The 14,122-nt window shown below is 43.6% G+C and overlaps 2 protein-coding genes and 1 long non-coding RNA gene across 8 annotated transcripts in view; 1 reads left to right on the forward strand and 2 right to left on the reverse strand.

The window, feature by feature from the left end:
* mam (neurogenic protein mastermind) overlaps positions 1 to 14,122 on the reverse strand; it is a 64,264-nt gene that overhangs the window by 23,556 nt on the left and 26,586 nt on the right. The window contains exon 2 of one of the 5 annotated variants that reach the window (XM_033378114.1): positions 8,817 to 8,870. The exons of 3 other annotated variants lie outside the window; for them this stretch is intronic. In XM_033378114.1, the coding sequence (XP_033234005.1) occupies positions 8,817 to 8,870 (54 nt within the window). Of the gene's footprint in view, positions 1 to 2,035; positions 2,142 to 8,816; positions 8,871 to 14,122 lie in introns of those variants that run through there. One more of the 5 variants, XM_033378115.1, reaches the window with a different exon arrangement.
* Positions 5,469 to 5,950, reverse strand: LOC4804770 (acylphosphatase-2). The gene has a single exon (XM_001361243.4). It carries the CDS (start codon positions 5,837 to 5,839, stop codon positions 5,507 to 5,509), a length of 333 nt encoding a protein of 110 aa, XP_001361280.2. The 5' UTR covers positions 5,840 to 5,950; the 3' UTR covers positions 5,469 to 5,506.
* Positions 8,661 to 11,010, forward strand: LOC26533811 (uncharacterized). Of its 2 annotated transcripts, none has more exons than XR_004468739.1 (3): positions 8,661 to 9,270; positions 9,348 to 9,510; positions 9,577 to 11,010. It is a non-coding gene; the product is annotated as an uncharacterized lncRNA (long non-coding RNA). The 2 variants fall into 2 exon arrangements; XR_004468738.1 differs by having other exon boundaries at positions 8,661 to 9,242; positions 9,310 to 9,510.

Genomic DNA, 14,122 nt, shown 5'->3' on the forward strand with positions numbered 1-14,122 from the left:
GTACAGATACAGATCGCTTCGGCGACTGTACAAATCGATAACAGCATTATATTTCCATGAAAAGCTCCCAACTCTATATCTCTCTCTATCTTTTCGTGCTGCTCCTCGCGCCATTACCTTGTCATTTACTCGCGATAATTAATGAAGAATACAAATTTGAACGAGCGCTCGAGTGTCAGCCATAACTGTGTGTTACCTCCCACCTCCACTCCATCGAAATCCTGCTCCTGTTTCAGTTTCCCTGCCATCAATTAATTCCTGGCCATTTCCTAACCCGTTCCCCTGGACCCACTCTACTTATTGGGGCACACACATGGCGTATGCGTAATGTTTTTGGCCTTGTTTAGCGCTCTACTCGCTGCGTGCACCCCTCAAACACTCCTTGGCTATTACTCGTAGCATTCTGTTCCGTCTGGCACCTCCCTATGCCGCCCCACATCGTTAGCTCGCATTACATTTTCCATACTATTAATTTTTTGCACATTATTAAAAAGAGCGGGGGGAGAAATATGAAAGAAAATTATAAATCAGTATTCAACTCATTTAATGGCAAATTATGTTGGCCGAAAATTAATTAATAACAACAGTAGCAACAGCCCCCGCCCCCACCCCAGCAGAAATGGCAATAAAAGTAAGATTAATGTAAACCAAAACCAAAGCAGCAGCGGTGGAGAGTGGCAGAGTATCTGGCGGGCAGCAACAATTTCTGCATGGCCAAAAGGCTAACCGCAGGGTATATTAAATAGGCGGTAAGGCAGTCCGATAGAGAGTCCCGCTACTCTGTTGGTATAAGCCAGATTTTCCAATTGAGTTCCTCTCTGCGGCTTGTTGCTCGGTTCTAGCCAATTGTTAATGTTTATTGTTATTGTCGCTCTTGGGCCTGAGAATTTCCTATAGCTACTGTTGTCGTTGTCCCTTGCCAACCTTGCAACAGAGTCGAAAGATGGAACACACTCGAATGCTCTATAGGAAAAACCGAGTAGAAAGAAGATAGCTTTATGCAAAGATCAGGGATATCCATCTGAAAATGTTCACCTCGGACAAGTTATTCTTTGAGAAAAGATCAGCCCGTAGTCAGTCCAATTGTTCCCCACAAACGCACAAGAATTAATGAATAAACGAGTAGTAGGTGTGTAAATTATGGATATATGTATGGATAATTGCAAAACTGTGTGCTCTACTTCATGGCACTGTGAGCATGCCCCACATTTGGTGAGGGCATAGCAAACGACCAATTTCTCGCTCGGATCTGTGGCCTCCTGCTCACTTCTTGGCCAGCCCCAAAAGCAGCCACCAATCACACACACACACACACACACACACACACTAATATGTAGTACACTTACTCACACACTTTCAGGGAAATCAAACAGAAATTTAAATGATTTTCTCTGCACACTTTCGGATTAAACAAAAACTGTTTTGCTTTGATATTCTAGCAGGCAGGCAGCCAGGCCACTGAATATATACATTTTAATTTATTCACAATTTTATGGAAAACGAAATTCGGCAGCAAAACCGAATACTCATAGATACATATGTATGCATTCCCCCGAGTTGTTTTACTTTAATGTAATTAATGATTTTAATAAAGCGACCAATACAGAGAGAGTGCAGTCACTTTTTGGTCAATTTTCCTGTTGATTTATTTAGAAAATTTGATTTATGTATCTTAATTCTGGTCTTTTTACGTCGTTTGGTTGAATCTCATACAGTCTGCACCTAATAAATTTGCATTTGCCAAGCACACGAGCCAGCAGAATAATGAAGAAAGAAATGTCACAGAAATAATCCAAAACGAAGGAATTCTGAATAAATTGATGTATTCGTAGAGAAACCAGCCGCAGAATAGATCTGTGCCCCGAAGAAGATGAATTTCCAAGAAATATTGAGCTTATCTCACAAAATTTTATATGGAATATAATGCATTAATTACTTCACCCGAATACAATAGACTATACTGGCTAATCGTTTGTAGACTTTCAGTGGAATAATTTAATCAATAATTATTGGTAATTTCACGGCTTTGCTTTACCATGAAAGTGATCATTTCTCCTCGATAATGTTTTATATTTTATGTTTTTTCTTGGTTTTATATTTATTCAACGATTATCAAGAGTTTTTGAATGTATTTAATGGTATGGTATGGTATTAATTTTTTTAATTTTCTTTTGTTTTCACTTTGTTTCTTTGATAAATAAACATTTTGATAACACAATAAGACTAGTTTTGAAAATGTTTGAGTTTATTTTGTTTGTTTTTATTCTCGGTGTAATTTTTTTATTTTTATTTTTTTATTTATTTATTTATTTATTATTTTTATTTATTTTTATTTATTTTGTTTTAATTAAAAACGAAACCTTGTTTATATTTAATTTTAATATTCTTCAGTGTTGTTGTTGTTTTAATTGTTTTTTTTGTTAACACTTTTTAGGATTTGCCCTGCGCCAAATGCCACTTTATGTTGCTGCTGCTGCTGATGTTGCTGTTGGGGCTGCTGCTATTGTTGCTGCTGCTTTTTATCGCTGAGGAAACGAACCGCAATGAAAACTATACGCGCACAACAAAAAACCCACACAGCTTTTCTTTTGCTTTTGCTTTTGCTGGTGGTGCTGCTACTGGGGCTATTACTGCTTCAACTGCCACTTGCCACTGGTGCTGCTGCTAGTGCTAGTGCTAGTGCTGCTGCTGCTTGGGGCTGCTTGGGTGTCGTGCGCCGTTTGGCAGTCGGTTGAGTACTGGCACGAGCCACTGTCAGCGAAGCCCCAAACGGCTCGTACGACCCCAACGAGCGACGGCACCGTCGACAGCGACAGCGACAGCGACGGCGACGCCAGCAGCGAGAAAGTTTGCTTTTTGCATTGTTGCAGCGACGCTGACGGACGCCCTGCCTGTGTCTCTGTCTGTATGTGTGTGCGTGTGCGTGTGTGGGGGTGGCTGTCAGGCATGTGAATGTTAGCTTTAACAGCGGACTGTTGATAAGCCTGCGATTCTGCTGCTGCTGCCGCTGTGCTGTAACCATATTGCATGTCAGCCGCCTCTCTCGGTGCTCTCGCTCGCTCGTTTCGGCTTTCATGTTGAAACCAATTCGTTTGTCATTTGTTTAATGACACAAATATTTGTACAAAGTGTTTGCATTTATGTATGCCACGACCCAAGCGATGGATGCCAACCTGTACGGCAGCCCCGGCCCCTACGCCATTCCCGGCTCCTTGGCGGCATTTTCAATTTCCATTTTCTTGGCGGCGTCATGAAAGTTTACCCCCACCGCCACAAAAACAGAAAAAACTCGAGCCATCAATTTGATTGCCACTAATAGACTAATAATAATCCAAATAGTAATACTAATGATCATAATACGACTGAAGAGCGCTAGTTGTTGTTCTCTGCTTATGTATGTGGATGTGGATGTGGCGGCCTTTCAGGCAAATTGAATTGCCTTCGATTTGGAGGGCTGTTGAATTAGGTTGAGCCAACAAGGACACTTTACTCTCTCCATGCTCAATAAAAAAATCGCAAACCCTTACCAAAATTGGACTCCTTCCATCCAGCTCTTCAACAAGCACAAACAACAAAATAAATAATTAAGTAGAAAACAGCCGACTACAAGATACCCTACACTATATCCTAGCCCCTATCCGACTAGAAATCAGTGAGAAAATCAATCAATAGCAGCTCGAATCCTTTTGGATTATGAACGTATTTACAACCGAATCTAGCTCGAGCTTATACTCAGCACGAACTGAAAATACCCTTTGTGTAATACGAGAGTACCAGGTATAACAACTAAATAAGGAAGTGACACCGGAAACAGGCAGCAACGTCAGCGTCGGCAGCGACGCGTGGCGGAATGCGCAAAGGAATGCGAGGAGTGGAGAAGGAGGCGACGGCGGCGGCGGCGGCAGAGGCAGCACGAGCGAGAAACTTTGGGCTTGCAGAACAGGATAAAGTTGTTTGAAGGAGAAGGCGTTAACAGCAGCAGCCCACGGGCAAGGAATATCACTCAAAATTGAGTCGAACAAGAGGAAGAGAAAGAGAGGGAGAGAGAGCGAGTAGCACCATCCATCCATCCTTCCATCCGTCCATCCTTCCTCTCTGGCATCGTTCTCTTTGTGTTGCGCTGGCCTGGCTCTCACTCGGTTACAAAGGCAACGACACCGGCCGGCTGAAACTAGTTAGAGCCCACCGCCAACAACCCTCAATTCTGGCCACATCTATGCTCGGCTCGGCTCTGCCCTCCTCTCATCCTGCCACACACTTTGCAGCTTAACCTATAAAAATTCCGCAACAACAACAACAGCAACAGCAGCAAAAGCAACAAATAGGAACAACACTTCGGATGAGAATAGTATGCTTGCTTTGCTCACCTCGCTCTTTCTCTCTTTTCTCTTTTGCAAAGTCTGGGCTCCTGTTACACACGCAAAGAAGTTCCCAACACACATGCACACGCAAGCAACACGCACACACACACACTGTTAGAGTGTTTCTGTTACGAAGCGAAGCTGTTGCTGTTGCTGTTGCTGCTGCTGCTGCTGCGCTATCGTCTCTGTCAGTGGCGTACGTCGTACATTTGTTTGATTTTGTTGTGATTATGCGCGATGGCGACGCCAAAGCCAGCGCCAACGCCAGCGTCAGCGTAATCAGCGACCCATGGAGGGCATTCGGCACTCGCAACGGCAACGGCACCGGCAGAGCAGGGCCCCCGAATAGCAAATCCGAAGTTCTGATACACTTGATAGGAATGTGCATGTGGAATGTGATTCTCGGAGATTGTAAATGAAGGGGTTCCTCATTTTCATATTCCCAGGTATGAAACGAAATCTTACAACGAAGAACCTACGATCAATTTCCAACAGTCCTCGGAATCGGTTAACTTTTACAACAAATTGTATTCTTTTGTACTTAAGGCCTCTCAAATGTTGCCTATAAACAGGTCTTAGATTCCTTTTTATTTGCTATGGATTCAATCACAAACAAATTCGATCGTATAATCGATCTCTTTGGAAGACTTTAGCCATAATCTTTATGCGGGTTAGTGTATCCTCTATATATATTTGTTGCCGTTGTTCTGCTGTTGCTTCGACGCTGTTTGGCCGTGTCGTAAAAACTCATTGCCAGTTTGGGGCGTCGCTCAACTGGAAATGTGGCCGGGCCCGGAGAGCCAGCGGCTGCTGCAGGTGTCTGTCTCTAACCAAGTCTACTAGTCATCATCTAGTATATATATACATACGCTTGTAGCCTATGTATAGGTATGTACATGAGTGTACATGAGATGTATACCCGTATGTAATTGCGTTGAGCATTTCTTTGTGATGCTTAATTAGCAGCTGGCAGCCTGTTTTCCACTTTTGAGGTTTACAAATGACGTTCGGCGGGGCAGAAGCCTACAGAACTATAGCTAACAAAGTACATGTATTTTCCACACCACCACACAAAAGCCCAAAAGACACAAAAAACAAGAATATGTATATATGAGATAATTGGTCCCGTTTCCTTTCATCCTTTTCTACAGATCAAGCTGCCCGATCTGATTGGGGTGGTAGCGTATGGTAAAGCCGTTAAAAGTGTGGGCCGGTATCTCCATGGTGGGCGTAAACTCGGCCCGCTCGATGATGGACCGCGGACTGCCAAAGTTGAGGAGCCAGAACTTAAGCTCGTTGACCTTGGGCAGGGTGCCCTCCAGCTGGCCCTTGACCGTGCCCTCGTCGGTGTTCATCACCCAGCCGCGAACATGGTTCATTGTGGCCAGATCGCGCGTTTGTTTGCGCAAGCGGACGCCCTGCACTTTGCCGAAGATCTCAAAGCCGCAGGCGAAGATCTGGTCCGATGATCTCAGCATTATCGAAAATAACAATAAAGGATTTTGGGAATACTCGTAGTTTTGTTGTTGTTTGAACTGAACAATTTTCGATTAGTTTTGGAGTTTGTCGGGGACGGTGAGTACTGAAGCAAGGCACCCTGTACAGAATGGATTATTTTTTGAACAGTTTTTTGAAAAGGTTAACTATTAATCGAAATTAATCGATTTAAATCGATACTTTTCTTAGACTATCCGTAAACACCATTGCCGAGTGAAGGCAGTCCTGTCTTGGCATACCCTCTGCAGAAATGGCGGTGGAGGAGTCTCGCTAATGACATTGTATCTATTGTATACTCGTATCTATCGCATATCCCGTATCAGCACGGGGGACCCATAAATCACATGCCACACACACACACACTCTGCACAGTTCATCTCATGGCAATCCAATCAACTGGCAATGCCACAAAAGTTTTGCAACCACCGAAACAGGGGCAGTACACACACACACACACACCCATTCTGCCCCGCACCCACACTCATACCAGCACAGCAGCACCACCTATGGACAGCCGGCAATAACTAGCGAGAGATAAACAGACAACATTTGGCGCTAATGCAAACGCGCAACGTCAGCGTCGACGTCAGCGCAAGGGACGATTCTAAGGCAAATCTTTAATATGATATTTATGGGCCAAGGCGAAGGAGCAGAAGGCCAGCAGAGCGAGAGAGAGAGAGAGGGAGAGAGAGTTAAAGGCGAGTGATAAATGACTACAGCTACATCTACGGACCACCACTCCAGCTGCTCCTCCCCCTGCTCTAGCAACAGCAGAAGCTCAAACTCCAATTCCAAGTCCAATTCCAACTCCGACGTCGACGTCGACGTCAACGTTGCTCATTCAAATGTAACAGCACGAGCCTCAGTCACAGTCTCAGCTTCAGCCCCAGCCCGTTGTCGGTTTGCTTCGCTGTCGCTGTTGAGCCGAAGGTGAGCAAGTCCAAGGTGTACTAATCTGCAAGGTGGGGATTCCATTCCCATTCCATTCGCTCTATCCTAGTGTCAAAGGTTGTATACACGTTGCTAGCTTCCTTGTATCTTCGTAGATTATTAAGTCTTAAAAATCGTGAGAGTGCACTGTAAAATGCCTCACCTTACTAAAAATACACCTTGAGCAAGCCAAATCAAACAAACCGAAACCAACACACGAGCACACACACAAATGAAAAAAAAAAACAACGTTGAAACGCTTCAAGGGATTTCGCACGGCTCAGTATTTTTTTTGCTGGTTTTTTTTCTTCTCTTTTTGCTGTTGTTGTGGTGGTGGCTGGCCCGAAACTGCGCTTCAATTGCGACAACAACACGCTCTAAGGCAGTGCAGTGCAGTGCAGAGAGAGAAAGAAAGAGAGCGAAAGCCGATAGAGAGGAGAGATCGGGCAGCTTAGCAGAGCAAAGGCGGCTGGCTTTAACCGTTTGAATGGAACTTTTGCCGGTGAGACAGATCTTTCTGATTACCACTTAAGCTTTTCCGATGCTTTTTTACTGTCGGTAAACTATTGTTATTCACACTATTTGCATCAGTACTCAAAAAAGAACAAAAATTGTGCACGAGCACATCCTTGCTTTGCAGCTGGATAAAATGGATGGTCGAACTAAAGTGGTTTGCTAATTGATATTCAGCCTGAACCGATTATAGAAAAGCTTTGTCGTTGGCAAAAGCTTTAACAGTACCATCCTGGCGTTCAGTTTTAGGTGCTTCAGCTTCTGTTTAGATCTACAATTACACAATTAAAGTTCCGTATATTTTCCTTAAATGAACCCCCACCTCATTCTCTTCCCAAAAATGCCAACAGAACGATGGGAAATCAAAATGAAAAGTATAGCACAGTACAGTTCCCTCTCAGGCCCAATAAAAGCATTTCTTCCATTCCCAATTTGAAAATGGAATTGAAATGCAAACTAAATACTAAAATTAGCTTTAAATAAGCAACAACAGCAGCAGCATGAACCAGGGAATACAGAAATCAAAGAGTAGCACAGAAAAAACAACGATAATTCAAACGCAAAATGTAAACACTTCACCCAGCGAGAAAGCTGAGAGAATACACATGTACATCCACAAATGCAAATGAAATGGGAATAATGAGACGAAGAAGAAGCACAAGCAGAAGCAAATGCAAGAAGTAGTGGAAATGAATGAAGTGGAGTGAAGTGGAGTGGAGTGGAGTGGAGTGTAGTGTAGAGTAGGGGGAGAGTATAGAGTGTGTGTATGTAGACTGCAGCTGACCGAACGGAACACCAACTGCAGGCTGGAAAGAGAGCAGGGAGTGCAACTGGGACAGCGGTCTCGGCTCGGCTTGGCTCTAAATATCGTCACACTCATACATACATATACATATGTATGTACGTACATACTTACATACTCACTCAGATCGGATTTGCTTACGCGGTGACACAATTCTAAATCCGTGCCTGTGCATTCATATGTACCTACATACATACATACGTACAGCTGTGGTCAAAATAATATATGTACACTAAAAACTATGATTTCTAGCATACAGATCAAGTTTACTTGTATAAAAAAAACTCTGTCCTCTACCTATTTTGGAATGCATTTTGTTTCATACCATTGTTCTCCTTAATAATTTGATTTGTTTTCATTTCTTCAGGAGTCTACCTACTTGAAAACTTTTACTTTAAAGCTACATAGGTAGAATAATATTCTAGGTTCCATCTGATAAAAAAATTGCATGTTCGTTAAATTAAGCATGCCATCTTTAATGATTAACATCTATTAAAATGACGGAAACTGTCTGTACGGCCTGCATGTGTGTGTGTGTGTGTGTGTGTGCTATGGAATAACCGTGTCAAATATACGCTCTTGAGTATTACGATTCGAATTTCGAATCATAGAAAAATCCAATCTGCTGTACTCTGACGCTGTCCGTTGGTGACGCGCTCTCTGGGCTCTAGCTTATCTTTAATCCCCAACGAATCACTCTCATGTTTACTTACGGTTCCATCTGCATCTAATGCATTTTTACACGACCAAATAATGCCAGAACTCACCTGCAACGAGAGAGAGAGAGAGAAAGGAAGACATAGAGTGAGACGGAATGATGATTAGCAGCAAATGCAGCGTAAATGCAATTCGAATGATAAATCAACGATCTAAAAATACAGCCAGCAACAACAAAAACAGCGTCAGCGGCCAAATAAGGCAAACAATTGCAAAAATCTGCATGTGGATGGGCTGCCTGCCCCCGATGCCCGCAGTCGACTCTGACGTCGCAGTAGACGACGACGACGCACAGCAAAGCTAAAAATAATTCACGCTGTTCGCTTAGAAAATCCAAAATTAGCCGCGGCCGAGTTGCACAGTGGTCGGAGTTCACATCAAAAGCAGAGAGAAATCCAACCAAAGTCGAGAGCATTTCCAAAGTACAGTTTAGAAGAGAGACCTCGCTTGGTATGAAAAATATCTCAAATTTGTTTTCTTTATTTACAGCAGATAAAAGATTTTCCTTTTTTGCGCACCCACTGTAGCTGGCGTCACCGTTGAGCGTGGACAGAGCCGTAAGCAGCGACGCAAACGCCGATGCCGAGCGACAGCAGGTTGGCAGAAAGTCTGCCACTGATAACGGGAAATGGCATGCAATGCCAGCAACAGCAGCCACAATAAGGAGAGCCTCACCTCACTCTCGTGCCGGTACGTGGGCCCTCTCTCACACTCACACACACTCTCCCTATTTCTTTCTCTCTCTCTCTCTCTCAGGCCGCGTGTGTCTTTCTTCAAGCTCTCTCACGCCAAAATAAACAAAACAAATGTAAAGTGCGCCTCCGCCTCGCCCTCTGGAAATGCTTGGTACAGCCACCAGACCGCCCAACCACCCCACCACACACCCCCCCTCGACCCACAACCTAGGGCAAGCCATGAAAATAAATATGTGGGCACAACAAAAATGAAAATTGTACGCGAAATGTGCCGCAAATGGCAGCAGATTTGCCATTAAAATTTACAAAGGTTCTCGCTCTCGTCGTTAAGGCAGAGAAAGAGAGAGAGAGAGAGAGAAAGCGCCAACGCGTTGGGGCACAAGGTATATAAGGCCGATGGTAGGGCAGTGCAACAGAGAGTGACCAAATGTTTTAATGTTAGAGCGAGCGAGAGTGGAGATTAAGCCTGGGACCTTACCTTTGCTTCAATATACTTTTGAGGGGGGAGGCTAGGATACGCAGACAGACCCAACTCCAGAGAGTCAGAGAGAGAGAGAGAGAGAGAGTGGGAGGCGAAGTAGAGGAAAGAAAAAGCAAATCAAAACAACAGAAAGAAAACAATCACAAATGCAGGCAAAACAAAAAAAACTCTGCCTAACGGACTGACTAAGTGACTCGTTCTCTCTCTCCCTCTCTCTCTCTCACTCTGTCAGTCTATGTGGACTGTTAAATAACAGCTGAAAATTAACAGTGAGTGTTTTTGGAACAAGCAATTAAAGCTGTAATCAAGCAATTAGAAGTACAATTACCAAAAAGTTGGAGCAAATTGTGTGTGCGAAAAGAAAAGATGTGGAACGAAGCATTTTTAGGGAGAACTGCAGAGACGGATGGATATACGAACCCCGCGCGACGTCTCTTCCTAAATCTACTGCCACATTACCCATACGCAGCGTGTTGCAGCTGCAAACCAAACATTCCTGCGGCCACGGATCTGTTGTCAAGCGGCACTAAAAGTGTCGCATATGTTTTGTAAATTAATTAATATATCTTACACCCCATAAAGTGCAACACAACAAAAAGTGCCAGATAAATCATTAACAGTGACGGAAAAAATGTTAATTTTTTCATGCAAATAATTTACAAACATTGACAGTATATTATCATCTCTATTTTTTTTTTTTCATTTTTCAAGTGCTGCAGAAAAAATATTCATATCATTATGGCTAAATGACAGTGGGCCAGTGATGCCGACAACACCAATTAGCCAAAAGTGTTGGCCAAAACATGACAGCCTCCAAAATGCGGAAGAAGTGTAGTACGGAATAGAAATTGGAGAAAGGGACAGCAAATGCAAGCTATAATTAACTTAAAATATAGCAAATATTGACCACTAATTTTCCAAGCTATTAAATGTTAAAACATTTCCTGTTTTTTATTTTCTGGCTTTACGTTACCAAATTCCCTGCTTATAAAAAGTTCAAAAATCTACCAATTACCGAGATTGGCTTCATTTTCTCGGGTTTTCTTTGGGTAGTTTAAAATTTTGGAGAGACTTTTAGGCACAACTTTTATCAAGAATCGTCTTTCTTATGGGAGATATTGGCAAAGAAAACACACAAAAAAAAGGGAGCTTATTGCTTATTTTAAAAGGGTTTTCAGATCAAAGTTAATGAAATTAAATTAGTGAATTTTCAATATTTTTATAAAAAAATATCTATTATAATCCGTTTCTATTGGCTTTTAATTTTATTGTTTGCCCATTTCGAATGGAAAAACATAGAACAAGTTAATTCATTTTATGGCAAATCAAAACTTGAACATATTTTTTTTTTAAATATTTTAGCCACGGTTACTAAAACATTGACTTTAGCCGCTCACTTTAATATGCCATTTCTGGTTCCGTCTGGTTCGGGTTTTTTTTTATTGGTTTTGTTGTTGTTGTATCTTTCATTTTGACGGCAACGATTTGCAATCAACTTAATTGAATTCTGTTTGAATGCAACGACAAAGACATGGAGAGAACGAGAACGGGAACGGGAAGGAGAGAGAGAGAGAGAGAGAGAGGGGGGGAGAGAGAAAGGGCTGTCACGCCTTGCAATTGTCTTAGCTGCCTTGTCGTCAAGTGGATTTTATATCCGAGAACTGTAGCTGTGCTACGAGCCCAACGATACCCCTTGGTATGCCAGAGGACTGATGGGAATATGAAATTTACTTTTCCCACTACACCATTATGGTATTATGTAGTTGTATATTCTCCATATCAATCCTTTTTTCGAAGATAGCCATGGGAGCTCCCCTAGGAACACTAGATCTGCGAGGGTATCCCAAGCTTCGATCTTCGAAAAGTCGGCTATGTTTGCTGTTTTTGCTGTTGCCCGATATTCAATTAAGCAACATCGTCGCCATCGTCACTTTGGTGGCATTTAATCAAATGAAATTTGCACTCTATTTATTTATTTTGTTTAGTGTGAACTTTTGTTTGTTTATGTCAACGCACCAGCAACAGCCACAGCAGCAGCGGCACCAGTAAAATCAGTTAATTCAATCTGCGGAGAGGAAGCCTAATTCGGTGGCAGGGCGGCAGAAGGGTGCCACTGACGGTGTGGCAGTGCGGGCCAAGAATGGGGGCAATTAACAGAGACAGGCAGGAATAACTTAAAAACCCAGGCAGATGGCAGGGCATGCGCACTCTATTCAAGAACTTTAAGCCATGCCACAAATCGTTGAAAGCTGGTGGCTGCAGAAGGGTCTGCACACGGTGCTCCGTAGGTGGACGAGAGGATGGCCTCGATGGCCGTAAATACCGTTAAGATGGTAACCCAAAACAGAAAACATCAGATAGTCCAGAGATAGTTGTCAAGCGGTTGGGGGGTGGGGTTATGTTTGTGCGGCATATGCCACACCAAGAGTGTGCAACATTTCGGGGGCTACTCCCTCTCCACCAGCTAATGTAGACAAATTTTTATCGCCTGCCAAAGTTTTGTGTTGCTAGAGTAGGGGTTGGTTCATCCCTTGGGTTGAGAGCGACAGAGAGAGAGTGGGAGAGGGAGCGGGTGTGTCTTGGCCAAAGAAGCTTGAAGCTAAATAGGCTCGTTTCACTGTCGTTAATAATAATAGTTATGATTATGATGATGCTGATGCTGATGACGATGACAATGACGATGACGTTGATGATGACGGTAAGGGCTGATGGAGAAAGTGTTGATAAAACACGGGGGATAACAACGCGATTACAGGAAGGAGCGACGACTGCTGGCGAATCCAATGGGATTCTCAATCAAAAATTATGAATTTAACAGACCCCTCCAAAAGCTGCTGATGACAGGGCAAACACGGGCTTGGATGATGAGGCTTTTATAGATCAGGGTTACAATGCATATGAGAATTCGAAGTATCCATAGGATATGCAGGGAGTCATTTTTCTGTATATCCTTTTCCAAAAGATTGATATCGGACTCCAAAGGAGTTGTAGAATTCATAGAATCTTCAAAATCTGTGGTAAATTTTTCCCACAAATTGTTGAAACAAATAGGGCATCCCTGCGCCCTCTACCACCTCCTCCCTCTGCATGCCTTCTCTTCTGCTGCTCCTCCCTAATCAACAGCAAACAAAAGCCAAATCAAAAGAGAAACCGAAAGGATCCAGCGACAGGGGGAGCAAGAACAAGAGATTGGGCCGCCACCCACGGACCAAAGGGAGGGCTGCGACCAGGGCTGCTTGGCTGCAGCCAGGCGAAGGGAGGGCTTTCGGTGGCTGCTTGGCCGAAAGAGAGAGTGCAGTGCAGCTAACAAGAAAAACGTCAACGGCGGCGCTGACGCTGACGCTGACTCTGACGTTGCCGACGAGAGCGACAACACAGCAGCAGCAGCAGCAGGAACGTTGCGGGCGACTTCCAATTATTTTTTATATTTCTTCGCAACAACAAAAGGCACTGTGCAGCATGCAACGCAGGGGGAGTGGGGCTAGCTGTGGGGTTGATCCAAAAGTGGATTATGCGGCTGCCTCAAACTGAATTTTCCTCTTTTTTTTGTGGATGTTGCGTCGTTTTAGCTTTCGTTGCACATCTTGGTGGAGGGGTGGGCGCGGCGGCACTCAATAGAATGGCACAGTTTTTCAGTGCAACGCGTCGCCCCCCCCCCCCCCCCCCCTTGTGCATGGGGGATCTTTAGCGGGGAATTCGCCCGATTTCCAATCGAACGGATGTTTAAATAAACACAAAATGCAGGGAATTCTTATTTGTACCTTAAGGTTCTTATCAACTTACTTTTTTATTTTTTTGAAACAGAATACTTTTAGTTTATTTACAAATTGGAATGGAGGGAAATCAGTCGCACAGACACTACAAATATTCAATTCGTCCGTTCCAAGGTGCAAACAAAGCTTTTAAGCTTCGTTGAGTTTACACACAAACAAATACAGAGGCACAGACATGCCATCACACATGTATAGGCACTCACTGTTATGTGTGGCGTCCCTGCTCACACCCACGCCGCCCCCTTTCGACAAACGGCGAACCGACACCGGCGCCCCATTACAGACGCTTCAAAAGCAACCAACAACAACGGCAACAACAGCAGCAGCGAATCAGCAGGAAGGTGCAGAATAGA

Source organism: Drosophila pseudoobscura, chromosome 3 (genome assembly GCF_009870125.1).
Source record: "Drosophila pseudoobscura strain MV-25-SWS-2005 chromosome 3, UCI_Dpse_MV25, whole genome shotgun sequence".
NCBI lineage: Eukaryota > Metazoa > Arthropoda > Insecta > Diptera > Drosophilidae > Drosophila > Drosophila pseudoobscura.

Bases quoted from the DNA above. Each gene is read 5' to 3' on its own strand.
- LOC4804770 (XM_001361243.4), bottom strand. From the start codon at position 5,839: ATGCTGAGATCATCGGACCAGATCTTCGCCTGCGGCTTTGAGATCTTC.